The sequence below is a fragment of the Trachurus japonicus genome, chromosome 18 (assembly GCF_045865225.1).
Source record: "Trachurus japonicus isolate A0001 chromosome 18, Traja_1.0".
In the NCBI taxonomy this organism is placed as follows: domain Eukaryota; kingdom Metazoa; phylum Chordata; class Actinopteri; order Carangiformes; family Carangidae; genus Trachurus; species Trachurus japonicus.
The window spans coordinates 13,433,916-13,460,243 of record NC_140924.1 but is presented as its reverse complement, the minus strand read 5'-3'; the positions used below and the strand labels follow the sequence as shown (position 1 = coordinate 13,460,243).

Here is a 26,328-nt window from a genome sequence, read left to right as displayed (position 1 = left end):
AATTCAACACTTTTACATATATCACACGTTTCATATCTAGCTCAAGAAATGTGTTAAGAATTTGATTAAAGAAAAGCCCTGAAAATGTATATAAATTTGTATCACAATGTTTTTTTCTTCTTTCCAGACACGTAATTCAGCTGGTGCTCATCAAAATAAAATAAAAAATGAAACTTTTCACACCCAAAAATATTGTGTTTGATGGCCTTAAAGTGACCATGTTATAAAAACTCATTGTGCTCAAAAGCAAATTAACATCAACAAGATATTAATGTTAATGAGAAAAGCCTGAAAGCAAAGACGCCACCAGAGAAAGTTTCAAAGAAAACACTTTTAAAAGAAAATGTCACAACCAAAATAAATTTGGCTTTATTAAAAATCATATTCATTTTCTATTTGTAATGTATGCTGGTTCCTTTACAGCTAGTATGAAAAATACAAATCTACCTGTATGCAAAACAAACAAAAGGCACCTTAAACACAGCAAGTGCCTAAATGACTTATACATCCCGAGCCCTGAGTCCTGCCTCACACCTTTGTATCTATAATATATACGACATGGGCACAATACACAAACCGTCCCAGACAAAACACATTATGGGAATTTACGGATTCATTTTTGTTGTAAGCTGCAGGAAAAAAAGTGTACAACACATTGTCAGTGGGAAGAAAAACAGCCATGTAATTTTGTTTTTACAATGGTCATTAGCGATATTTTTTGTCGTGGCGTTATCTCACATTTCAAAATGGAATTCTGACTCAATCTTTAACAAATATAAAATTAATTTTGTATTTTTTTTTTTAGTTGCATGTTGAAATTAGAAAACAAATGAGGCTGGAATGTTTTAATGTATTTGTTTTACCTTAAATCCGACCACTCAACATCACTCACAGCGTGTTTGCATCCTGACTGAGCACTCAGCCGCCGGGTCAGTTACATGGATATGGATTCATATTTTTTTTATTTCCCAACTCGACACCAGGCAGTTTCTTATGCATTTCACCTTTTCAAGCACAAAAGGAGGCAATTTCTCTGGTTTTTCGACGAACATGAAGAACCATACCTTCACAAAAATAAAAAAAAAGAAGAAAAATACACTAGAAAGATATTTAAAGTCAAACATTAATCTATATCCCCATCCATATAACTGACTCACATCATGGGAGACGTGTGCTGAGGAGCGAGATTAAGCTTCTCCGCACTACAAGCAACCAATTAAAACACAAATCTTCATATATTAATGGAATATGAACACAGAAGCTGGATTTATACCCAACGCGTTGTGTATGATGAGGCCATATCGTGCTTTATTTTTAGCCTTTGTGATGCAGATGGTTCGAGATCTACTGTGATTTATTAAACTTCCAGGTAACATAATGTTATGTTTTTACATGTTTGAAGGGTTATTACTGAGTTTTAATCTTCTTTAATGTTGTTTTCATTCAATTAACATCTGCAACCAATCACAGTTCTGGCGCAGTAGATCGTTAAGCCTCGTCACGCAGAAGTATAAATCCAGCTTTTCCTCTAAACGATACATATGATATGAACCAAAAGCCTAAACAAGTAACATTTGCTTCGTGTGAGGAAGAAACACAGATAAGATAAGAAAAAAGAAAAAAAAAAAAGACATGACTTAAAAACTGAGCTGAAAAAACCTGCAAAACAAGTGAGAGAATTATTGTTTTTATACATCGTAAATGTCAAAACAGTGCAGCTCGCTAATCATCATCATCCTTATTGAAAAAGTAGAAGCCGTGAATGTGACCAAGGACGATTCATCTGCAGGAAAACCGACACCTCAGGTTGCCTTCGCTCCGAGACGCTTGATCAGGAAAAAAAAATTTCCGCACCTCGGATGCTTTGCCGTGCGCAGACCGCGGCGGCGGCGCAGACCGATGGAATCAGGTAGCTTGAAGAAATGACGGCAAAGGAAAAGTCCCGTAATGCACAAACAGAAACCTAGAAAGAGAGCAACAGGATTTTTTTTAACGCCCCAAGTTAAAGAGTTTTTCCCGCAAAGTGAATTGTCATGTTTGTTTTAAAATACTCTGTTGCTCACCTCGGCGTTAGTAAGGCGTATATCGTGGCGCGTAATGATCCTTGGGGCGCGGGACAGCGTTGTAGTTGTAGGATGAGGCGGCGGCGGAGGGGGGGATGCTCCTGGAGGACGATGGCGACAGCCGTGTTCGCTCGTAGGAGTAGCCGCCGCCGCCGCCGGCCGCGGAGACCGGCACTCGTCTGATCGGGCTGCGGTCTCGTGAGTAATATGCGGCGGCCGCGGCGGCGGCAGCTGCGGCGGCGGACGAGGGCGGAGGCATCGGCCGGCGGCTGTAGGGATCTATGCTGGAGGGGGGGGGCTTGGGCAGGGAGGTGGGAGGGGGAGGGGGAGGGGGGATGTAGGACATGCGCCGATCCTCGAAGTAGCTCGAGCCGTAAGGGCGAACCCTGAACTTGTCGTAGTAGTCGACACCGCTGCCGTAGAGGCGGTCGTAAGCCGCGGACCTCTCGGCGTAGGAGGCCGCCGCCGCCGCTCGGTACCGGTCTCCCATGTCGGAGCCGTAGCCCCCGCCGCCGCCGCCGCCCATCCGGCGAGGCATCGGGGGCGGCGGCGGCGGCAGCGAGCCTCCGTAGCTACCCTGGCTATACGGAGAACTACCCATGTAATCGGGTCCAGGAGGAGGAGAGGACATCCCATAGCTGCCCCGGCCGTAACCTGGGTGATGGTGGGGAGGGGGGGGCCCTCGGCCGCCACCGCCGTGACCGCCGCCGTGACCACCGTGACCGCCGTGACCGCCGTGACCTCTCGAGTCGTCACCGTGGCTACCGTTCCGACTGACTGGACAGTCTTTCGACCAGTGGCCGTGTTTCCCGCAGACATAGCAGCCGGTATGATCTCCCATTCCCGGGGCGGTGCGAAGCCGACTGGTGGACAGCTGAACGCTCATCAGCTTGCCTTGTGAGGAGAGAGAAGACACCGTGAGACCGACTGACACCACACGGCTCCTAACCCACTAAGAGAGACAACAAACACGTTCACAGTGGAATAACCTTCAGCGCCAGTGCACGAGGTTTTTTAGTTCAACATTTTGATTCAAATCCTCCTCCTCTCACCATAATCCCTATAGTCGTAGCAGTGGGTTCGTTACCTTTAATTATCGGTGCATGTTAGTTGTTTTGAGATCAGCGGGGCAGAGACGTGAGCTGCTCAGTGAACACAACTCATTATAAAACACAATCCAACAACTCCAAAACGCTCTGGTGCAGGACAAGTTGTGACCTGCACATTCACCAGAGAGGAAAGAGGACAGAGGAGAGGAGAGGGGAAAGGAAAGAGAAGAGGAGAGGGGAAAGGTGAGAGGAAAGAGGAGAGGGGAAAGGAGAGAGGAGAGGAGAGAGGAAAGAGAAGAGGAGAGAGGAAAGAGAAGAGGAGAGGGGAAAGGTGAGAGGAAAGAGGGAAGGAGAGAGGAAAGAAGAGAGGGAAAGAGGAGAGGGGAAAGGAGGGAGGAAAGAGGAGAGGGAAGAGGAAAGGAGAGAGGACAGAGGACAGAGGAGAGAGGAAAGGAAAGAGGGAAGAGGAGAAGAGAGGGGAAAGGTGAGAGGAAAGAGGGAAGGAGAGAGGGAAAAGAAGAGCAGAGAGGGAAGAAGAGAGGGGAAAGGAGAGAGGAAAGAGGAAAGGAGAGAGGAGAGGAGAGGGGAAAGGCAAGATGAAAGAGGAAAGGAGAGAGGAGAGAGGAAAGAAGAGGAGAGGGGAACGGGGAGAGGAAAGAGGAGAGGAGAGAGGGAAAAGGAGAGGGGAGAGAGGAAAGGAGGGAGGAAAGAAGAGAGGAGAGAGGGAAGAGGAAAGGAGATAGGAGAGAGGATAGGAGCGTTTTCATGTCTCTGCCCTGCAGATCTCAAAACATCGTAGCGTAGCTCTGAGCAGCTCACGGCTCTGCTCCACCGCTCTAAAAACAGCTTGCACCGATAATTAAAGGTAATGAACTCTACTGCTACGACTATAGGGATTATGGTGATAATAGGAGAAATTACCAACATGTTGAACTATCCCTTTAAACAGACACACTGTCACTATTTAGTTTGTTTTTTAACAAGAGATTCACAACCTGAGAAGTGATTACATTCAGTCCGCCTGGTCAGCGAATGCAAAGTTTTACCCGTACTTTCTCTTTTTGTGGACAACGATCTGATCTGATCTGATCTGATCTCCGCTCTACGGCGGCGAGGGACCGAACCAGAATCGAACCTCGTTATCATCATCATCATCATCATCATCATCATCAACAGACAGAAAGAGAAAAAAAAGAGCTTAAGACAGACAGACAGACAGACAACTTATCGCTCCTTATCGCGGCCCCGAGAGTTCACCTTTGAAGGCCGTGTTGTCCAGGTCACCGATGGCGTCCATGGCGTCCTCCATCCGCTCCATGTGAATAAAGGCATAGTCCTTCACGATGTCGCACTCCACCACCGAGCCGAACTCCTCGAACTTGGCGCGCAGCACGTCGCTGGTGACGCCCTCGCCCAGGTTGCTGACGTGCAGCTTGGTGGTCGACTTGGGCCGCCCTTTGCTCATCTCCACGTTCATGCTCCAGCCGTTCAGCTCGTGCTGGTGGAGGTTCTGGATCGCCTCCTCCGCCTCCGCCATGTTGTTCATGTGCACGAAGCCGTAGTTCTTCACGATGTCGCACTCCGAGACCTTGCCGTACTTCTCGAAGAGCTCGCGCAGCTCCGCCGGCGTCGTGTCGCAGGCGAGATTGCCGATGAAGATTTTCACCATGATGACGTTCTGAGTGTTTCTCCTGGAGGAATCGGAAAATAATATGTCATTCTTTTATTTTATTTTATTCTATTTACCTATTTAATCTTATTTTTATTCACTCTAGTGTTTCCCCCACTGCAAAGTACAAATTGTCGAGCATAAGTCAGCATTTCCTAGTATTTTTAACTTCTCAGTGTTTTAATTTTTGGGTGTGTGAATGCGTGTGTTTGTACATTTCCTCTCTGTTTTTATTTCTTAATCATGTAACGCACTTTTGAGCTGCTTCCTGTGTGAAAAGTGCGCTACAAACTGAATGATTTGTAATGGTAAATGGTATATGTCTAAGTATATGAGCATGTGTAAGAGGATTCGCTATTGCACTAATGCTGTTTGATGTGTTTTACAAGTGCAATATATTAGTAGTAGTGGTACTAGTTTGATGTGTTACAGTTTATACAGTCTCACAACATTAAATAAAAAGCTGTAAGAATAAAGTTAAACTTAAAGTTTTAAGTTGTTAATGCAGCATTCTTTACTCATACTGCAGTAAAAAATATAAAATAATAAAGGTTTAATATCATAACAACGTGTTTCAGACGCGGTATACCACAGTATGGGGGTCTGAGAGGGTCAAACGAGGACACACACCTGCTGCTGGACATGACTGATTAGGATAAAACGCTAAAACTAGTTCAGGCCTCAAACAACTGTCTGTTTACCAAAGTAAAACTACTCTATATCGTGCGTTACAGCTCAAATATGAACAAATGTAACACAATATCCTCCCCCAAAAGGAAGTAGAATAAAACTCTACAGTGTTAGGCACGTTTTATGTTTAAAAAAAAGACGTAATTAGTTAATACTTACTCCAAAAAAGTAACTAATTTACTACATTTTAAAAGTACCGTAATTACCTGGAAAAGTAACTTTTGCGCTACTTTTTTTTTAAATGCTCAATTACTTGGACTCGCCCCCCTAACCTCTCGTTTAAACTGCTATAAATAAATATAATATACTATAATAAGTCTTTTTCCACGACTAGTTGATTGATTAAAACATGTGTAGGCTAAATAACTCATTACTAAATAAAGTAACGCCGTAATTCCCACCACAATGAGTACAAAGGTAAACATCTCACGTTAGCCTCACGTCGGCTAATGTTTGCTCATAGTTTTACTTTCACTACTGTCGTCGTATGTTACATTATTACAGTCTGTGTGGCTCGATTTCTCTTTAATAAATAAACAAATAAATAAAAATCGAGTTCCGTAAACAGTTTAAGTGCAATTACGTTTTAATTTTCTGTAATAGTTACAGGAAGCAACAAAGCTACTTGTTAGCTCGCTAGCTAGCAACTTCTTTTCTAACGGTCTCCCGCTAAACCAGCCGAAATCTGCTCGATAAAACAGATGTATATCAACGCTACGATGCATGTTGTATCACAAACTTCCTTTAAAACATGTCCCACCTTTAGTTTTTTAAGTCTAACTCACCTACAAAGTGATGTAGGCCGCTACACCAATGAATGAAAAGTGAAATGGCGCCGCTGCTGCTGCTTCTTCTGCTTCTTCCGTCGAGGTTTTTTGCGACAGTTCAGCATTTGCGACGTCACATTCTTCTTTTCGCCTCCTTCTTCAGCAGTTGGTTTCCATGGTTGTGTTGCACTACCGCCCCCTGTGGCTTTGGCTGTGCATTGCAAACAAAACATCTATAGCCTACATTTTCTCCCCCTTACTACAATAAAGGTGTATTATTTACAGTGGTGGACAGTAACGGAGTAAATTTACTTTATTAGATTTCTTTGGTACTTATTACTCTTACTTGAATAGACTTCCAAGACAAATATTTTTACTTTTACTCGAGTTAATTTCTAGGAAGGCTGAAAAGTACTCATTACTTTCAGGTCTGCTCTTTTTTTTTCTCTTTTTTTTCTAAAATACTATTGAAGCTGTGTTTGTCAAAGAAGGAAACCTTAACCCCTAAAAGCAAGCACATCAGTGCAGCTGGTTTCAAAGAGTTAATTCTCAGAAACAAGAGTTAAAAGCTCCTTAAATTCATTTAGAAAAAATTGTATTCACTGATGTGAATAATAACAAATTTACTCTTACTTTTACTTAAAGGAAATTTAAAAGCATGTACTTTTTTACTCTTACTCGAGTAACATGTCGATTGAGCTACTTTTACTTGTAACGGAGTAAATTTTGACCAGTAGTATTTGTACTCTTACTCAAGTACTGGGGTCGATTATCTCTGATTATTTATGCTGTTGCGACCATATTTTTAAAATCAGATACACTATTTAAAATATGGCGCCCATTCTTGGTATTTTATGAGTAGCACACAACAATAATATCTGGGTATCCCCCCAGCCCCTTTTTCCCTCTCTTTTCATATACAGGTAGCTACATCTCAATAAATTAGAATGTCATGTTTGAGTCAATTTCCAGTACTTAAAGTCAAATAGCCCCAACCCATATTACAAATGCTTTTTTTAATTGGTCTTTTATAATATTCAATTTTTTGTATTTTATTTTATTCTGTCTCTCCACGATTTTGTCTGTGGTTGTCTGTCTTTGTCCATGTTTAGGCAGTGGGATATGTTGCATCACGGGTGGATGTTGTTCAGAAAAACAAAAATTATTTTCCTGTACAGTGATTGTCATTATCATGACTTGTCATCAATAAAAAAAAGACCTTTGAAAGAAACATATTTTCACTTTGTCATTTTGGATTCTTGATCAGGGACAAAAAAAAAATGTTGATTTGCATTTCATCAATTTACAATTAAATATTAAAATCTTTATTCTGCATATTACAATCCCTCCATAAGGTAAGAGCATAACTGTATTTTTTTTTGTATAGGCTACATACATTTTTATCCACAAGAACAGCAAAACAAAATCTCAAACAACAAAAAAAAAACCCATATGCATATTATATCTTTCAAGTATCTTTCAGGGAAAGGTGAGTGTTACTAATACAGTTTTCTTTCCATAAATAACATAAATGTCATTACACACAAAACTAATGTTGTGGAATTTATATTTTTGTCCAACAATCAGAAGTGGGCTGCAGTTGTTTGCATTCAGTTTCTATGGCACCTCATTTAACCAAATACATTAATAGTGGAGGGGTGCCGTCAACCGTTTAAGTTCAGGAACATGAAGAAAACTCATGCTGACACATAATGTAAAAGTTGCTAAGCTAAGCTAAGCTAGCACATTTACAATCTTCAATATATATTCAACTGATTTTCAGAATTACATGGTCTCAGATAAAAATATGTACATGAAAAGTTAATTTGGTTATGCACACTCTTTTGTTTTTAGCATGCTAGCTAGCATTCAGATGCTGCTTAAGTAAGCTAGCTTCTAGGTGTTTAGCTAACTTCAACCAGATAATGTTGTTTATTTGATGTTGAAGGTTTCTTTCATTTGTCCTTTCACACGGGGTCGTTTTAAGATGTATTATATCTGTAGCCTAAATGGTCAAATTTGAGTTAGCATACAACACGCCATCCTAATAATTTTCTTTAACTTTGCCTTTGACTGATAATGTGGATGAAATTGTAGGCTACTAAAAGTTAAATTTTTACAGTTTTGCATCAATTCTTTTTCCTTCCCCAGTGGTTGCGGTAGGCCTAACGTGAATTCACGGCTGTTGACTATGAATGATAATGCTACATTTCACAAGGACTACAGATGCGCTACTCCCTGTAACACAGAGACATGTTTTCGTTGCTACTTTTTCAAGTCAACAGTGATTTCTTCAATCAATACACCAAATAGTAGGCTAATAGTAAGGTTGTTGTTTTTTTATGGTCCAATGGGTGATTTGGCGTTGAGGAAGAAACCTCTGGTAATATAGTTTGCCTCTTTCAGGTTATACGGGAAGAAAGCATTCTCATCATTAGACAAATTAAAATAGTTGTGTGATTGCAGAGCTGGTTGTATGGTTGTTAAAACCATATATTGTGCATTGACAATAAAGCACCATACCCATTCAATTCTGGGTTTTAATTACCCTACCTTGACTCTTTCTCAATCATCTCAATAAACTGCCCAGTTTCCCAGCTGACTCTATAGGCTATACAAGTTGGAAACCGGTACGTGGAGCTGCAACAACATGACAGGAGCGCAGCATTACGGTGGCTAAAACAGGTAAACTCTATGGTTGAGTAGTGAAATCTTAAGTATAGATGCTTGACGCCGCAGTACCATCAACAGTCTCCACACAGAGATCCCTTTAAAAACTGAAATGCTACCACATCCTACTACTGTGTATCTCTGAATCACTGTTCATTAACGTGACGGATTGACAGAAGGTCCAACCGATCAGGCCCAGCTGTGGTCTTGTGTCTCCCATTCAGGTGTCCGGTTGACCAAATGTTCTGGTTTGAGTGGATCCACGGTGTCTTGTCTTTTCTGTAGCAGTCACACTTTGATTTAGGCTTTAGGCTGGAACGATGACTGGTATTTACATGAAGATCTTGGCTTTACCTACTTTTAATTAGCAGATCCAAGAGACAACTCTCTCAGTATAAACAACATACAGTCAGACCAACTTGATCCCACACTGACGTTTGTCCTTCACAGCAGAGAGATGGTGGGACCAGTTGTTGGTGTCTGACTGCTACAGCTTTCTTCAGTCATGGAGGACATCACAGCTTTGTGGAAGAAGACGATGACCCAGTTGCTCTCAGTAGCTGCTCTCATGTCCGGTCAGGATGTACAGGTTGCTCAGTGCTGAGGGGTCGTCAGTGGGTGTGCTCTGAAGGATGATGTCCCTGTTCAAAAACAGAGGGAAAACATGCATTTGTATCTAATTTTTTTCGTTTTTCATTGTCTTCTACAACATATTTGTCTGTTTTGATCAATCGGGACTCAACAATTGTCCTTTAATGGTGCAACCGTCCCCTGGTTTGGGTCAGTTCCAACTTCTCAATTCGTCCATTCAGATTAATATCGTGAATAATCTGTATGCTTATTTGATCATCTCTGAGTGGTGTGATGATAATTAGCAGACTGGTGTAAGTCTAAGAGGTAAAACGTACCTGTTTGTTCCCAGAACTCTGAAAACCCGACTCTCGTCTGTAATTTCTTGTGTTACCTGCAGATACAGATGGAAATTCCTTGTTTTAGAGACACAGTGGTGCAAATCGGAGTTAAAATGACAAATACGTGGCACCATCTTCATCTCATCCTGCACTGCAAAAACCCCAAATCTTTCCAAGAATATTTGTCTTCTTTCTTGTCAAAATGTCTAATTTCTAGTCAATACTAACCTCTTTCCACTTAAAATAAGACTCATCACCTAAAAATGATCTTGTTTTTAGATAATTTTCACTTGTTTCAAACTAATTTTCACTTAAAATAAGTAGAAAAATCTGCCAGTGAAACCATGTTTTTTTGTGTTTGTAATAAGGAAGAAAAACTTGCTCCACTATCAGATTTTTCTACTTATTTCAAGTGAAAATATGCTTGAAAGAAGTAAAAAGTGTCTAAAAATGAGCTACTTTTAATGTGATCAGTCTTATTTTAAGTATAATGAGATTTGTTTTGACTAGAAATAAGACAAATGTTCTTGGTAAGAGTTTGAGTTTTTGCAGTGTGACATGAATCTCGTATGTAATCACCTCATCTGAGTGGAAACTCCTCCCTTTGAGGCCGTGCTTCCAGAAGGCCAGCACACTGTCCTGTAAACAGACTGTAAACAGACACGTCAACGTCAATCACCCGTCGGCAGCAACATCAAGTCTTCGTACACTGTGTGTTTGTCTCATGGTTGTTTCTACTGTACCTAGTGTTTCAATGGGGAAGTTAAAGAGCATCTCGGCACCCAGTTCTTTGGACGGAAGACCACGGAGGTTCACGATCTTTACGGTTTCTGAGGAACGAGCATCGACAGGAAGTTACAAAGTGTTGTGAGTCTGTGTGAAAGGAGACCGAAATAGATGTTGAGGAGGAAGTAGAACTCACTCTCTACTGCGATGAGGACGGTGTCTCTGTCCAGCTGTGTCACCTGCGCCGCCCTGAGAGCTCCACTATCTACAGACACAAACAGTTAAGTTAAGTTCATTCAAAAAACAGCTTAAAGAATGGTTACTGTCCCATCAAATCTGCACCCATGAATGAAATATCTACCAGCACTTTAATACAGTATTTATGTAGCCCTTATCTCTTATCGTATGTTATTTTGTATGTAATTTTACTGTGAAACTGCTGCTAATACTTTGTTTTCTCTTACATTTATGCAGGTGCATGGCATTGTTACCTGTTTTCTTATTTCCTATTTTTTTTATTGATACAAATGCTGCTAGTACTGCTGCTACTCCTCTTTTATATTTATGCAGGTTGCTACCTGTTCTCTCATTGTTGTAACTGCTGCTATTACTATGTCTTCTCTTGCACTTATGCAGGTAGCTTCCTATTGTTATCTCTTTGTACGGTATGTCTGTCTGTCTTTAAATGTGAGGACTACGGATGGAAAGTAGCTCCTAGCTAAATCCGGTATATTTACATGACGTGATGTGCACATCACTAATTGTCCATGAATGTGCATTGTCCTCATCAAATAAACAATGAATGAAAAAAATTAAAAATGAAAGTTTTGAGCCGAGCTGCACAAACAGCAGCAGAGATGTGAAACAACCACTCCTACCTGGTACTGAGACAGGGGTGCCGTTCAGCTCGATGATATCAAACTGGAGTTCTTGGTTGGTGGGAGGCTTCCCGTTACTACAGTCTCTCACCCCGACACACAGCTGAGGAAACTCGTCCGTCACCAACACCAGCAGCTCAAACACTGGCAGGAAGTCCGGCAGCCGCACGGCAATGTGCTGCGAATGAGACCAATCAGGAAACGTCAATTCATCTGTCTATTGTCTTTACAGAGCTATTACTTGATTAACCCTCCTGTTGTCCTCCTGGGTCAGGGAAGGAAGGATGGAAGGAAGGAAGGAAGGAAGGAAGGAAGGACAAAGGGAAAGATGGGAGGGAACAGATTGGGTTAATTGGGTCAAAAAGGAAGGAAGAAGTAAGGACGAAGGGAAAGTAGGAAGGAAGGAAGGAAGGAAAAAAAGGATTGTGGAAAGAAGGGAGGGAAAAAGGAAGGAAAGAAAGATGGACGTTCAAGGAAGGATGAAGAAGGAAGGAAGAAGGGAAAGAAGGGAGGGAATAGATCAGGTCAATTGGATCAAAAGAGGAAGAAAGAAGGAAGGAAGGAAGGACAAAGGGAAAGATGGGAGGGAACAGATTGGATTAATTGGATCAAAAAGGAAGGAAGAAGTAAGGACGAAGGGAAAGTAGGAAGGAAGGAAGCAGGGAAAAAGGATTGTGGAAAGAAGGAAGGGAAAAAGGAAGGAAAGAAAGACGGACGTTCAAGGAAGGATGAAGAAGGAAGGAAGAAGGGAGGGAATAGATCAGGTCAATTGGATCAAAAGACGAAGAAAGTAAGGACAAAGGGAAGGAAGGCACGAACGAAGGAAGGGAATAAGGATTGTGGAAAGAAGGAAGGGAAAAAGGAAGGAAAGAAAGATGGAGGGAAGGAAGGAACAGATTCGTTCAATGAAGGAAGAAGAAGGAAGGAGGAAGGAAAAGAAGGGAGGAAAGAAGGAAGGGAAAAAGGAAGGAAGGAAAGATGGAGGGAGGGAACAGATCAAGGTCAATTGGATCAAAAGAGGAAGGAAGAAGGAAGGAAGGAAGGAAGGAAGGAAGGAAAAAGGATTGTGGAAAGAAGGAAGGGAAAAAGGAAGGAAAGAAAGACAGACGTTCAAGGAAGGATGAAAAAGGAAGGAAGAAGGGAAAGAAGGGAGGGAAAAGGGAAGGAAAGAAAGATGGAGGGAAGGAAGGAACAGATTTGTTCAATGAAGGAAGAAGAAGGAAGGAGGAAGGAAAAGAAGGGAGGAAAGAAGGAAGGGAAAAGGGAAGGAAAGAAAGATGGAGGGAGGGAACAGATCAGGTCAATTGGATCAAAAGAGGAAGGACGAAGGAAGGACGAAGGAAGGAAGGAAGGAAGGAAAAAAGGATTGTGGAAAGAAGGAAGGAGGAAGGGAACAGATTGGGTCAATTGGATCAAAAGAGGAAGGAAGAAGGAAGGAAGGAAGGAAAAAGGATTGTGGAAAGAAGGAAGGGAAAAAGGAAGGAAAGAAAGACAGACGTTCAAGGAAAGATGAAAAAGGAAGGAAGAAGGGAAAGAAGGGAGGGAAAAGGGAAGGAAAGAAAGATGGAGGGAAGGAAGGAACAGATTTGTTCAATGAAGGAAGAAGAAGAAGAAGGAAGGAGGAAGGAAAAGAAGGGAGGAAACAAGGAAGGGAAAAGGGAAGGAAAGAAAGATGGAGGGAGGGAACAGATCAGGTCAATTGGATCAAAAGAGGAAGGACGAAGGATGGAAGGAAGGAAGGAAGGAAAGAAGGAAGGAGGAAGGGAACAGATTGGGTCAATTTGACCCAGAAGGACGACAAGAGGGTTAATTAATGAACTCAAAAGTGAAAACAGCCTTCGTCTTCGTATCCAACATCAACTCAGCTGATCAATACAAACCTTCAGGTGCATGAACTTCTGGAGCGGCTCGTACCACAGCAGCAGAACCAGGCCAGAAGGAACCGCCGCACACAGGAAGGTGCTGTCTGTGTACGGGTTTCTCGCTGATGAGACAAAAGAAACAAGAATGTTTGTTGTTGCTATGACGATATAAACACAGAGAAGACGACGACGTAATAGGCTACAACTTCGGCACATCACTTACCTACGCTACACGCTCTGCAGCCTTTAGTGTCGGGAATCTTCACAGATATGGCGTACTTCCTGTGGATCATCAGTGAGACCATCTTTAACTGACAAGACTGAACATCGTCTCGGGTGTGCTATTCCCACTAATGCCCCCCCCCCCCCCCTTAAAGGGATAGTTCAACATTTTGGCAAATTGGCCCATTACCATAATCCCTATAGTCATAGCAGCAGGTTCGTTACCTTTAATTGTCGGTGCAAGCTATTTTTAGAACGGCGGAGCAGAGCCGTGAGCTGCTCAGAGCTACGCTACGGAGGCTAATGGGATTTCTTGGTTTCCCTCATCAAACTCATCAAATACACAATCCAACAACTCCACAACGCTCTGGTGGACAAGTTGTGACCTGCACATTCACCACGCTATGAGATAATAACACAACGTTACCAGACAGAGTTGTTTTAGAGGGAAATTCATGCAAAACCACTGATGCGCGTTGCCTTCAGGGACAGTTTTTCAGCAAGCAGTCTCTGTATTTACCCTGTATTTACCTCGAAAACAGCTCCGTTTCGTAACGTTGTGTTATTATCTCATAGCGTGGTGAATGTGCAGGTCACAACTTGTCCACCAGAGCGTTGTGGAGTTGTTGGATTGTGTATTTGATGAGTTTGATGAGGGAAACCAAGAAATCCCATGAGCCTCCGTAGCATAGCTCTGAACAACTCACGGCTCTGCTCCGCTGTTCTAAAAATAGCTTGCACCGACAATTAAAGGTAACGAACCTACTGCTACGACTATAGGGATTATGGCAATGGGCCAGTTTGCCCAAAATGTTGAACTATCCCTTTAAATGTCAAACTCCACGTCCTCGTTCTGTCCTACCTGGTGCTGATCCTCTCGGTGAAGCGGTTGGTGCTGAGCGACAGGCTGCTGTGCTTCTTCTGCAGATGTCCTTTCTGTTCAAACAGCGCCGTCAGACTGTGGGAGTACAGCTGAGACGACTTCCCTGCAGGAAGGAAGGAGATTTTTTTTTTCCTTAGAGCAACAGCTGATAAAAAAAAATATAAAAAAAAAAACATAGTTTGAAGGGATTTGTTACCTGATACTGACATCAACACATTGTTCATGACATACAGCCAGGTACATCTCTGAGGGAGCAGCTGGAGGAGGAAAGAAAAGACCATCAATGGACTCTTCATTGATCACTTTGTAGGTCAAGCTCAGGGGAAACACTAAGGTCATGAAATGCTAGAGTTGACCAAAAGAAGCTCAAAAATGAAGAGGGCTTTCAGACGGAAGGTGAAATGGTAAAAAGTTCAAGAACTGAAATGTCCGGTTGACTTCAACTCCAGCACTAATGGACTACCACGACCTGGATGACTGGGAACCAACACAGCTAATGGTTTTTTCTCACAAAACTTTTCTGAAAGGTCTTCTTGGTGGTACCAGGCAAGTTGGGAAGTGTACCATCCAATGTCCTTCTCTTACCTTCTCTAGTGTATCTTCATGAAGTTCATTCAGGTTCAGTGTGTAGATGCCCTCCTCCGCACCAAGAATAAGGTACTGATCTACGTAGGAAAAAAAGTTGTTAAAGGGACAATAAGTTAAGTTTTTCAACACTGATACTCTGCCATCATTGGGCAATGTTTGAATGAATCGGCAGGTTGCACATCAACATATCTGGATGGAAGCAGAAACTGCACTGCAAAAACTCAAAATCTTTCCAAGACTATTTGTCTTATTTCTTGTCAAAATGTCTCATTTCTAGTCAAAACGAATCTCTTTCCACTTAAAATAAGACTCATCACCTTAAAATGAACTTGCTTTTAGATAATTTTCACTTGTTTCAAACAAATTTTCACTTGAAATAAGTAAAACAATCTCACAGGGAAAGCAAGTTTTTTTTGTGCTTGTAATAAGAAAGAAAAACTTGCTCCACAATCAGATTTTTCTACTTATTTCAAGTGAAAATATGCTTGAAAGAAGTAAAATGTGTCTTTAAAACAAGCTACTTTTTATGTGAGTCTTATTTTAAGTATAATGAGATTTGTTTTGACTAGAAATGACATTTTGACTAGAACTAAGACAAATATTCTTGGTAAGATTTTGAGTTTTTGCAGTGTGACCAATTTCAAACAATATGAACGACTTGGATATCAACAGGTTTTTGGATATGAGCAGATATCGCAACAACGGCCTGCCAGCTGTTGCAACAGTCTGCCAGGTTAACAATTTAGCAGAATATTGTCTTTTTCAGAAAATAAGGGCAAATAAGAGCACAGAGACTTTTGTTTTCATTACAGTTTACTTCAAGAAGAACTTTATCCATAAGAGTTTGAGGACGTTAGCAGAACTTGGCGTCTCACCTCTTGACTTGGGGAAAATCCAGGTGACGGCACAGTTGATTTTTAGAGGACAACCATTGAAGACTTTGGAGAAGCAGGCTCCCATCTACAGAGCAAAACATGTCTGGTTTTTTAAATAATACCAATAATACCTTCATGCGTTGCATTTAAAGTTGCACAACAAGGCCTCTTTGCACATTCATGACCCCGAGTAGCAGCAAGCAGAAACTGGAACCTGAGGCCTCCAAAGATGAAGAGTAAAGTTTTTTGGAAAGATAAGTATAACGTTTGCGAGCATGGGTGCAGATCTCAGATTTCTGAAAAACATGAATTGCCACCCCCCCCCCCCCCCCCCAATAAAAATACCCTAAATTATTTAAAATTGAACAAATGTATTTTCGGACAGGATAACTGGCATTGTAAAAACACGATCAGTTGGATCAGTTGAACAATTGGTTAGGGCTTCAAATCTTGATATTCAGCCAACCATCCATCAATTAATCATGCATAAAGTAGTCCCATACAATGGGAGAAAAGGAAGATGGTGAGAAGAATTGGGGAAACCCTAACCCTAACCCTCATGGGGGGCGAAAAATAAGAACGCGAGTAGACATTACATGCCCGAGACCCTTGAAATTATGATTTACTAACAGTTAGGCAAGCAGTGATACGCACTGTTGGCTGTTTAGAACGAATAAACAAGAATGGTAAGCACAATAAATGATTCCCTGTGCAATACTTTTTGAATGATATGGCAAGCCTCTATGAAGTTGTAATTTATGGTGGCATGAGTTGCATACAGGCAAAAAAAAAAAAAATCACTTTTGTGCCCCCCCCAATCCTGACATCGGATCTGCACCCCTGTTTGTGAGAGACAGTTAGAAATATCTGCATAAGATGAAACGGCGCAGACACAAAGACACGAACAGGACTGAGACCTAGTGCAGTTTGCATCGTGCAGTAAGGAAGAGGCTCGTCTGTAGGTAACATGCTGTTAGAGTCACACTTACATGGACTTGAGGGGTGGGAGGGAGTCCATGACAATCAGCCCTCTAGAAGGTTCAGGGGGGTTACACACAACAAAACAAAGGGGGATAAAAACTGTTCGTCAGACGCATCACAGACTGTCTCGTTTGGCTGCATGATTCATCTAAAGGGTTCAAACCCCCGATCATTAGAAAGTTATTATGTTAGAAAACCACACTGCTGATGTGAAGACACAGATGTTTGGTTGAACTCACATCGTCCTCGGTCTTCCTCCGTAGTGTGCTCCACTCGGGAGACAGCGGCGTCTCTCTCTTCGGGGACGAAGCAGCAGGAACTTTCTTTTTCTCGGCTGTCCCGGCGTCGTCGTCGCCCTGTACACCGGGATCGCTGCAGCGCTGTCGGATGTCCTGTGTTGCCGAGCACCGGGACAGGACTGACACAAGAGGAGAGGAACAGGAAGTAGTATTGGTTGGACTTCAACTAGGGATGTCATGTCACGATAACTTGTTTTCGCAATTAACCGCGGTATTAAACGCCACAATTAATTAATCGCCATGATTCCTAAATACCGTCACTTTCCAAAAAAGATTATGTCGGAACCATATAGGCAAATACGCACCAAAATAAAGGTAAATGCACAGATACTGGTTTAAATTATGTTAATTTTCCTAATGTAACATTGAATTGGAAGAGAATTTAAATGTTAGCGTGTCATTTGTAATAAAATAAATTAAAAAAATTAATAGATTTGGTAACACTTTACTTGAATAGGTATTCATAAGACTGACATAAAACTGTCAAAACCATGACATACCAGCTGTCATAAACATCAATGAATACTTATGACAGCTGTCGTTAAGTGTCATTCGGTAAGTTATGACACTTTAATGCAAAGTTGACATTGTTTGAGATGTTTTTGTTCTGACAACTTGACATAAAGACAATTTAAACTGTCATAGCAGACGTAATTGCCAAACTTAAAAAAATTATGTCAAGTTCTCATAACAAGGACATCTCAAATAATGTCAACTTTGCATCCAAAGTGACATAACTTACCTAATGACACTTAACGACAGCTGTCATAAGTATTCATTGATGGTTATGACAGTTTTATGTCATTCTTATGAATACCTATTCAAGTAAAGTTTTACCATAGATTTCAATTAATGACTTGAATATTAACTAAATTATTCTGTGTAAATAATTAATGTAATTATATTTTTGACTATTTTGATTTGATTTTACACATTCATAGTGTTGTGAAATTAATTAATGTATAATAATTGTGATAATTGTAATACCGTGATTATTTCTCGGTCGGAGGTGAAGCTGGTGGAGATGCAACATACCTGCGGTGGAGGAGGCGTCGGCGGTGGTGGCGGCGGCGTCGGGGCCCAGCGTGCAGCTCGGCCGCTGGCTCAGGTCTTTGTCTTCGGTGGTGGGAGTCAGAGAGCTGAAGGCCGGCAGCGAGGCCGTCGACAGACTGAACAGACCGCTCTTCTTCCCTCCCTGAAAAACACCAGCGGACACGTCACACTAGTGTTGTGGTCAAGACCAAGACCAGAGCAGACCGAGACCGAGGCTTTGAGGGTGTTGAGACCGAGTCAAGACCAAGACCAAGTAAAAATGTTGTCAATTCCAAGATTAGATTAGATTAGATTAGATGAGTTTATTTGTCCTTTTCAAGGAAAATTGTTTTCACCATTTCGTACAAAGCGGCCTCGAGAAGTGCAACTTACATTCATTTACATACATTCCCACATTTCATACACCACAATTACATAGAGACATAAGAACATAAAACATAAGACATAAGGCCCCGCACCCCACATTTACATGTACATTCCCCCTGGTTATGTTCTTTTCATTGTCTTATTTAGTTCAGCTATGGCAGATGGGATGAAGCTTTTGTTGAATTTTATTTTCTTCCAGGTCAGCGTTCTGTACCGTTCTTGACCTTGACCTTGGTCTTGGTTTTGGTCTTGGAAATGTCCAAGACTGGTCCCCTGTTCTGTTAAAGGGACAACGAGGAGTTTGTATTTGGTTATAATAGAGTCTCATATTAATGTGGATGAATCTACGTTACCCACACTTGTTAATGGGCCCATTTTCGATAAATACTGTATATCGTTTTGTCTTTATAGTTATTTTGTTATTATTATTTAGTGGTCGACTCGCCCAGCTTTTCCTACTTTTGGTTTCACGGACGCTGCCCGGCGGGTCATGGGAATAACGCCGCCGAATCACCGTTTATGGGCGGAACTACGACGGTATCTGATCGTCTTCAAACCTCAGACTTTCTTTTTTTTTTAACTCTTTATTTATAGATCATTTTCATCTTTTAGTACAAAACAAAAGACAAATCCAAAACATTGAACAATTACCCATATTCAAGGTCCGGGGGTGATCAATAAATCCAAAAGACAAAGTATCATATCCAGTACATGCATACAGTCTGTCATTTGCTCTAGTACATGTAGTTGTTTTACAATATTAACAAAAGAATCTGTAGTGGGGGCATTTTTCTGGAGCCAACATTTTGTGATGGCCTTTTTACTTGCAGCCAGCAAGACCCGACTTTCATTCTTGATCAATGAAAACATTCTTGGCTAATGGTTTTGCTTTCGTCCGTCTTGCGCCAGTTCAAGAATTTCACCGTGCGCATGGAGGCTCATGGGAAATGTAGAGTGAAAACACTTCCGCTTTCCAAAACTCCTTGTTGTCCCTTTAAATATTGTCTAATTGCAGGTCTACAAACTCAAACTTGGACAGATATGACAGAAGACACAGATACAGTGAGTAGTCAGTCAATCATTGTGTAGTTCTCACTTACGTCAGTAGATGGCGCCCTCTTAATGGTTAAACTCCTGAAAGACAGCAGCAGCACCAACAACAGGATTTTAAACTTTGAGATATCAGTTCATCTACTGAGATCCAAATCATATAAAAAAAAAATCACCATGACAACAAGATGGACAACAACAGAAGCAGATGCTGGAGATGCTGAGGCAGCGTAACAGCAGTACAAACACAAAACTCAACCGAGGGGGCGGGGAGGAGACACAACCACAAAAATAAAAAGCAGACACAAAAAGCCCAAAAAAGCCAATAAAAAAGGGTTGTGTGTGTGTGTGTGTGTGTGTTTATGTGTTTGTGTCTTTGTGTGTGTGCTAAATCCAAGCCAGGTCCGACTTCATGGACATGGGGGATTAGCGGAGAATGAACACAAACCCACTGATTTTTGTCAATGGGTGTTGCCATTAGCTGCTACTGACGCAGTAAAAAAAAAAAATCAACACAAGCAGTTTATTTGGTAACACTTTACAATAAGGGTCCCTTAATTAATGTTAGTTAGTACATTATTAAGCATTAATTAACTGTTTACAAACATATTAACAGTCATTATTATGTATTATTTAGGATTAGGAAACACATTATTAATGTAGCCTAGTACTAAGCAGTTAATTAATGTTTACTACTCAAAGTTAGTTAAAGCAGAAGTAAGTGATCCAGTCCAACTTTTTGTCAGCCGATGGAGTTAGCAGCCCCCGCCCTCGTCATGGATCTATTGGTCCTCGTCCCTACGTCACCACATTCACGTGCATCCCTTGGCTGCACACACAGCCCTTCATGCCGTTCTCTCTCCTCATTGGATAAAGGTTGTAGGATACAAGGAAATATACAAGACGTTTTCTCCTCGGCTTACAGCAGAGCAGAGTGACTGACAGACCCGTGTTTCGGTCCAAACACTCGATGTAAGTGATTGCTGTCGGAAGATATAACTATTTAAGACTTATATTAACACAAATATTCCGCTTACTTCTGCTTTAATACATTATTAAGTAATAATAAAAGTGGAATAATGTAATTAGTTATCATTATGTAAGCATTACTCAGCATTAATCAACACATTAGTTTCTATATTAATGCTTAATAATGTACTAACTAACGTTAATTAAGGGACCCTTATTGTAAAGTGTGACAGTTTATTTTGAGGTGAATTGAGGTGGGATGGCGGAGGGTTGGGGTGGCGGGGTGGGGAGGGGGCACACTGCTGTTAGGAAAGGCTGGATGTGGTGGGCGGGGCCTACCTCAGCTGCAGAGCTTGCTCCACACATTCCAACAGGCTCCTGCAACAGGAAGACCTGGTGTTTATCTGACTACGGGCCTGAATGGCCCACAACACAATGGGAGGGAAGGAACCAGAGGTCGAGTCCTAACGGTTCTCTGAAGATGGATATATAACACCGGCACTTGGACCGATTCACACTGTTCCCAAATTACAGGACTTACAATTCTGGTTTCATTTACAACGCAGCTCTTCTCATTCTCATGGTTTTTTTTTTGGCCATCACTGCTATCGGTAATAAAAACATTATACTCACCACGGTCACTGCTGAGAAAGGACTGTGTGACGACGGGATTTTATAACTAGCATATAACATTTTAAATCAAAATTGATTATCCTTCGTCCTTCGACCCAGTTAAAGGGATAGTTCACCCAAAATTGAAATTTCACTCATTATCTACTCACCCTCATGTCGACTAAGGGCTGGGAGAAGTTTCAGAGTCCTCCGTGGCTTCTCTGAGTTACGGGTTTTTTTATTTTTATTTGTCCATATAATGGTTGTGAATGGTGCTCACTTTTCTTCGTCCAAAAAGACACACCAACAAACATCCAAATACCTCCATGCTGCTCGTATGTAATGTCCGTCTTGTATTGAAGCCCCGAAATGCGAACTTGTCCCGAAAAAAATTAAATCAGTCTATATTTTAAGCTTGTTTTGTAGCGGAAGCTCCTCTTCCCAGTTTGTCCAATTTGTACGAATGAGGGTCCGTCCTCTTCCCGGTTCATCAGAATTGGACAAACCGGGAAGAGGAGCTTCCGCTACAAAACAAGCTTGAAATATAGACTTATTTAATTTTTTTCGGGAAAATTTCGCATTTCGGGGCTTCAGCACAAGACGGACAATACATACGAGCAGCATGGAGGTATTTGGATGTTTTTTTGGTGTGTCTTTTTGTTACGAAGAAAAGTGGCATCGATTTGCAACCGTTATATGGACATGCACTGCTACGCCGAGACCCCCTGTAACTCAGAGAAGAAATTTCAATTTTGGGTGAACTATCCCTTTAAGAGGCAGCAGAAGCCTCCACATCTCCCAGAATAGTGAGGACGTGACCTCGGGGTTCTGGCTCCGGAGCGCCAGAGAGAGACCACATCGGGACCTGACTCGAGTCCAGACCAGACCGGGATTTTTGTTGTTGCATGTTATTCCCCATCTCTCTCTCTGTCTCTCTCTCTCTCTTTCTCTCTGTCTCTCTCTCTTTGTCTTTCTCTTTCTCTCTCTGTGTCTTTCTTTCTCCCTCTCTTTGTAAACTATCTCCTACTGTTGTTGAGTCATTGAACTCTCCAAAATGTTCTATACTGCAATAACCGACTCCCGTTCAGGCTCAGGTTCAGTCTCAGTCTCAGTTTGACCTCGTTGCCACAGCGACACCATGTTCCCAACAACATGGTGATTATAATGTCATCATGGCCGACAGAAACAACGGCCAAAACAAACCATAATAAGACCCAAGTTGTAATTGGTTAAGATATTACCAAAAGTAGTTACACACACTACCAAACTAACCTTACCTGTTGTTATTACCTACATAAAAACCATCTCAACAAATTGGTCTTATAGAGGAGGGTCTTTGCTGCCTCCATATTTAATCCCCTAGCTCTCTGACTGTCCCGTTGTGCCCTGTGGTGTCTTCAGTTCCCCACAGCTTTCTGACATTTAGGATGTGGTAACAGCTCATTGACGCCCACTCTCCCAAAAAGACATTTTGCTCAATCATTACAAAAGGCAAAAATGCATTTTTCCAAGGAGATGTCACGTAATTACATAATGACCAATTGGTTTTATTGTTCAGGAAATGAATGAATGGGCACATCATCATAGTGTCCAGTTCTATAAAATATGTGAATTTATCTCAATAGATTTTGTTTTTCCATAGTTGCAACTTCAGGAATCCAGAACAGCTGGACCTTATCGTCATCTGAACAGTAAGAAAGTCACAATATTCCCAACACAGAACATAAGGTAGGTACACGTCTTACGGTGAGTTGTCTTCATTTTCGGACAGACTCCAGTCGTCGTCATATGGGCTCTGCTGAAAGAACCAACACACAACCTTTTGGTCAGATTCATCGATGTTGGTGTTTGCCATTACAAAAACATCTTGCAAATTAAAAAAAAGCTTATTACCAACTCAGGATAAGGCTCAGTGACTTTTCTCCGTGGGGGTCCGAACTTCACCTGGTCGACTGCAAAGAAAACCAGATGAGAGTGAAACGATAGTGTGGGTTTGATCAGAGTAAGATAATAAAGGACAGATGGCCTCTGGAGGCTACTCCCAAATGTTAACAGGACCGATCGACAACCAATTGACTCTCAACATTCAAGTGCATCAATCAGCCACAGATGGGACTAGACACATGATGAACTCTTTAGCCACACATCACCTATCACACGATCGATAAAGAGTTGGCACTATACGGTCGTAGGCTACACTGGCTTCTGCAGTCGTGACCCCATAACAGCAAAGCACGTACACACTATAGCTAAATAGTGGGTAATTTTAGCTAATGTTAGCACACTTATATAGATAGATATTGCTAAAATTGATTCTACTGAGTCAGTTCACACTTATGGCCCAACATTTACTTTGGTTATTAGTCCAAATTTGGCCCATTTACTTTACAATAGGTAGAGTGCAATTAGCAGAGCTAGCATGCTCTGCCTTCTTTCGTAACCCTTTAAAATGTTTGCAATGTTATTTTTATAATAAAAAGTACAATGTATACACAAATATGACAAGTCTACTCCGTTCTAGACAGCCAAGTTATCCATGCTAAGGCTGATAATTGAAGCTAAATGCTAATGTCAACATGCTAATGTAGCCGATGTCATATCCCTGCTGATTGCCTCCAGGTGTGTCTGATAAATATTTCTTCTTTCTAACTCAAATGTTTCTTCAGTAACATCTGTAATGGGGTAGCATATAAATACAAAGTCAAGAGGCATAGTCTGTATTTTCAGTTCATCGATGCAAACAAGTGTCTTTTTTTAGATTCTCTGTTGATGTGAACGACGGAAGGAAGCACGTTGTCGCCGTCGTCGTCACGTTACCACAGAGAGCTACTGGTCTGGTCGCCAGTTTGACTTTGAAGGAGAGGATGAGGAAACTAGTGAAGCAGCCGGCGGAAGCTGCTGACATTGCTTCTCTTTTTCCTGTTGGCTCAGTTTGTTTATTTATCATACTTGAAATTTTATCATCATTTCAAAGTTTAGCTGTATCTTGATATTTGACCAGTGGGTGGTTTCACTTTAAGATGAAAATCAACTTGCAGACTTGAAACGTTTTGCAACACAGTGAATCCTGACTCGAAAGCTCAGCTGTTCTTGCATTGGGACTTGTCTTTTTATTTCAGTGCTGTTTTTGTGCTTTTGTTGTATTTAAACAGAAACTATATCAGAAATTATACAGAAGTGTCACCAACTGAACTGGTTTGGTCCAATTAACACTTCAATCCAAAGTAAACCGAGTGAGTCACCATTTCACCATGAAACATAATACTTATCCATGTACCCAGAGGATGCACCTTAATGACCTAAATGATCCTCTGCACTGCAAAAACTCAAAATCTTTCCAAGAATATTTGTCTTATTTCTTGTTAAAATATCTAATTTCTAGTCAAAACGAATCTCTTTCCACTTAAAATAAGACTCATCACCTAAAAATGAACCTGTTTTTAGATCATTTTCATTTGTTTCAAACTAATTTTCACTTGAAATAAGTAGAAAAATCTGCCAGTGAAAGCTACTTTTTTGTGCTTGTAATAAGAAAGAAAAACTTGCTCCACTATCAGATTTTTCTACTTATTTCAAGGGCAAATCTGCTTGAAATAAGTAAAAAGTGTCTAAAAACAAGCTACTTTTTAATGTGATGAGTCTTATTTTGAGTATAATGAGATTTGTTTTGCCTAGAAATGACATTTTGACTAGAAATAAGACAAATATTTTTATAATATTTTTTGCAGTGTGGCTTTATCTAAAACGTAAAGCAGGTCAGTCTCCATTTAATTCGAGAAATACCTGATCATCGGCTTGATTGATTAGCGCTTTTTAGACATTCATAGTTCACAGATGATTATCCATCATGACTGGTTATGGCCTAATGTTTCATTCAGTGTCATCATCAGGTCAAAGTTATCATTTGTCCAACGAAACTGATCACATTTCCATCAACATCAACTGTACTTTCTGCTAATCAGCACTTGACATAAAGAGCAGTTGTGCAATGTTAATGTTAGCATGTTAACATTTGGTATGGTATATTGACTGGGCTGGGGGATTTTGCATGACATGTGGTCATAGCATCTGATAACCGAGGACCAGACCCAAGCTGTGAAACTATGTGTCTACTGGGTCAGAAGAAAACAAGCATGTGACCAGTTTAATGTTTCTATTTAGGTGTCTAAACTTTGCCTTTAACAGAATATGAATTGTCTGAAATCTGGCCACATGCAACGTTTGATGCCAACTTTCAATGACTCACAGTTTCTGATTCTAAAAAGCACCAAAACAACAAGCACTGATGACGGCCAACGCCCGGTCATAGCCTATCTACTGTAGCAGCAGAGGTCGCAGCTGTGGCCTTAGCAGCAGCAGCAGAGACGGTGTGAGATCTTCAAAGAGCCAGACGGCTTGAGGTTGTAATCAAGGTGCTGAAGGTGTTAAACGTGTTTGCGGTTTATGTGTTTATAATTGACACACTACACGAAAGGGAAGTGGAGGTCAACACCAGGTTGGTTGATGATACATACAAGTGTGAATTCAGACTCTCACATTAGAAACACTTGGGCCAAAAACCCCTGTACAAGTTACTTCTCTTAGCTCGGAGATGCATTTTATTTCAGTGGATCAATTAAGCCCAGACCCCCATCGGTTAAAGCAGAAGTAAGTGGTCCGGTCGTTTTCGCTAATGCTGCGTTCCAGGCAGGCTTTTGAAACCGTAAATTACAGCTTCAAGTCACAACTTACGACTTTGTAGCGTTTCAGGCAACCCACTCGTGTTTCTCCGACCTGTTTTACCGGTGAAAGTCACTATAACGGCCACTTGTAACTTCTGACCGGTGAACTCGTACCAGATCGAACTGGTACCACTTCACGGTCGGAAAAATACGAGTTTCCTTGAACGCACCATAACAGTCCTCGTCCCTACGTCGCCACATTCACGGCGTCCCTTGGCTGCACACACAGCCCTGCATGCCGTTCTCTCTCCTCATTGGATAAAAACTGTAGGATACGATAAATGTTTTCTCCTCGGCTCAGAGCAGAGCAGAGTGACTGACAGACCCGTGTTTCAGTCCAAACACTCTATGTAAGTGATTGCTGTCGGAAGACATAACTATTTAAGACTTATATTAACACAAATATATCACTTACTTCTGCTTT

General features: G+C 41.4%; 2 protein-coding genes across 5 annotated transcripts in view; both read right to left on the bottom strand.

Moving 5' to 3' along the window:
- Positions 1-346: 346 nt before the first annotated feature.
- On the bottom strand, positions 347-6,381 carry LOC146968859 (RNA-binding protein 4.1-like). Its single transcript, XM_085759608.1, has 5 exons — positions 6,261-6,381; positions 4,370-4,803; positions 2,787-2,957; positions 2,064-2,744; positions 347-1,963 (listed from the first exon to the last, which is right to left on the bottom strand). The coding sequence occupies exons 2-4, from the start codon at positions 4,779-4,781 to the stop codon at positions 2,071-2,073; spliced, it is 1,257 nt and encodes a 418-aa protein (XP_085615734.1). The 5' UTR covers positions 4,782-4,803; positions 6,261-6,381; the 3' UTR covers positions 347-1,963; positions 2,064-2,070.
- Positions 6,382-8,586: 2,205 nt separating this feature from the next.
- Positions 8,587-26,328, bottom strand: part of map4k2 (mitogen-activated protein kinase kinase kinase kinase 2) — a 40,435-nt gene continuing 22,693 nt past the window's right edge. Inside the window, exons 14-32 of one of the 4 annotated variants that reach the window (XM_085806448.1) lie at positions 23,077-23,135; positions 22,929-22,981; positions 20,911-20,949; positions 19,653-19,686; positions 18,169-18,328; positions 17,074-17,252; positions 16,843-16,884; positions 15,854-15,938; positions 14,976-15,055; positions 14,587-14,647; positions 14,370-14,493; positions 13,509-13,567; positions 13,304-13,407; positions 11,424-11,601; positions 10,742-10,810; positions 10,563-10,649; positions 10,399-10,469; positions 9,817-9,872; positions 8,587-9,549 (exon numbers count right to left, since the gene is read on the bottom strand). In XM_085806448.1, the coding sequence (XP_085662574.1) occupies positions 9,462-9,549; positions 9,817-9,872; positions 10,399-10,469; positions 10,563-10,649; positions 10,742-10,810; positions 11,424-11,601; positions 13,304-13,407; positions 13,509-13,567; positions 14,370-14,493; positions 14,587-14,647; positions 14,976-15,055; positions 15,854-15,938; positions 16,843-16,884; positions 17,074-17,252; positions 18,169-18,328; positions 19,653-19,686; positions 20,911-20,949; positions 22,929-22,981; positions 23,077-23,135 (1,628 nt within the window). In that variant the 3' untranslated portion in view covers positions 8,587-9,461. The remainder of the gene's footprint in view (positions 9,550-9,816; positions 9,873-10,398; positions 10,470-10,562; positions 10,650-10,741; positions 10,811-11,423; positions 11,602-13,303; positions 13,408-13,508; positions 13,568-14,369; positions 14,494-14,586; positions 14,648-14,975; positions 15,056-15,853; positions 15,939-16,842; positions 16,885-17,073; positions 17,253-18,168; positions 18,329-19,652; positions 19,687-20,910; positions 20,950-22,928; positions 22,982-23,076; positions 23,136-26,328) is intronic. The other 3 variants (XM_085806449.1, XM_085806451.1, XM_085806450.1) reach the window with 3 other exon arrangements.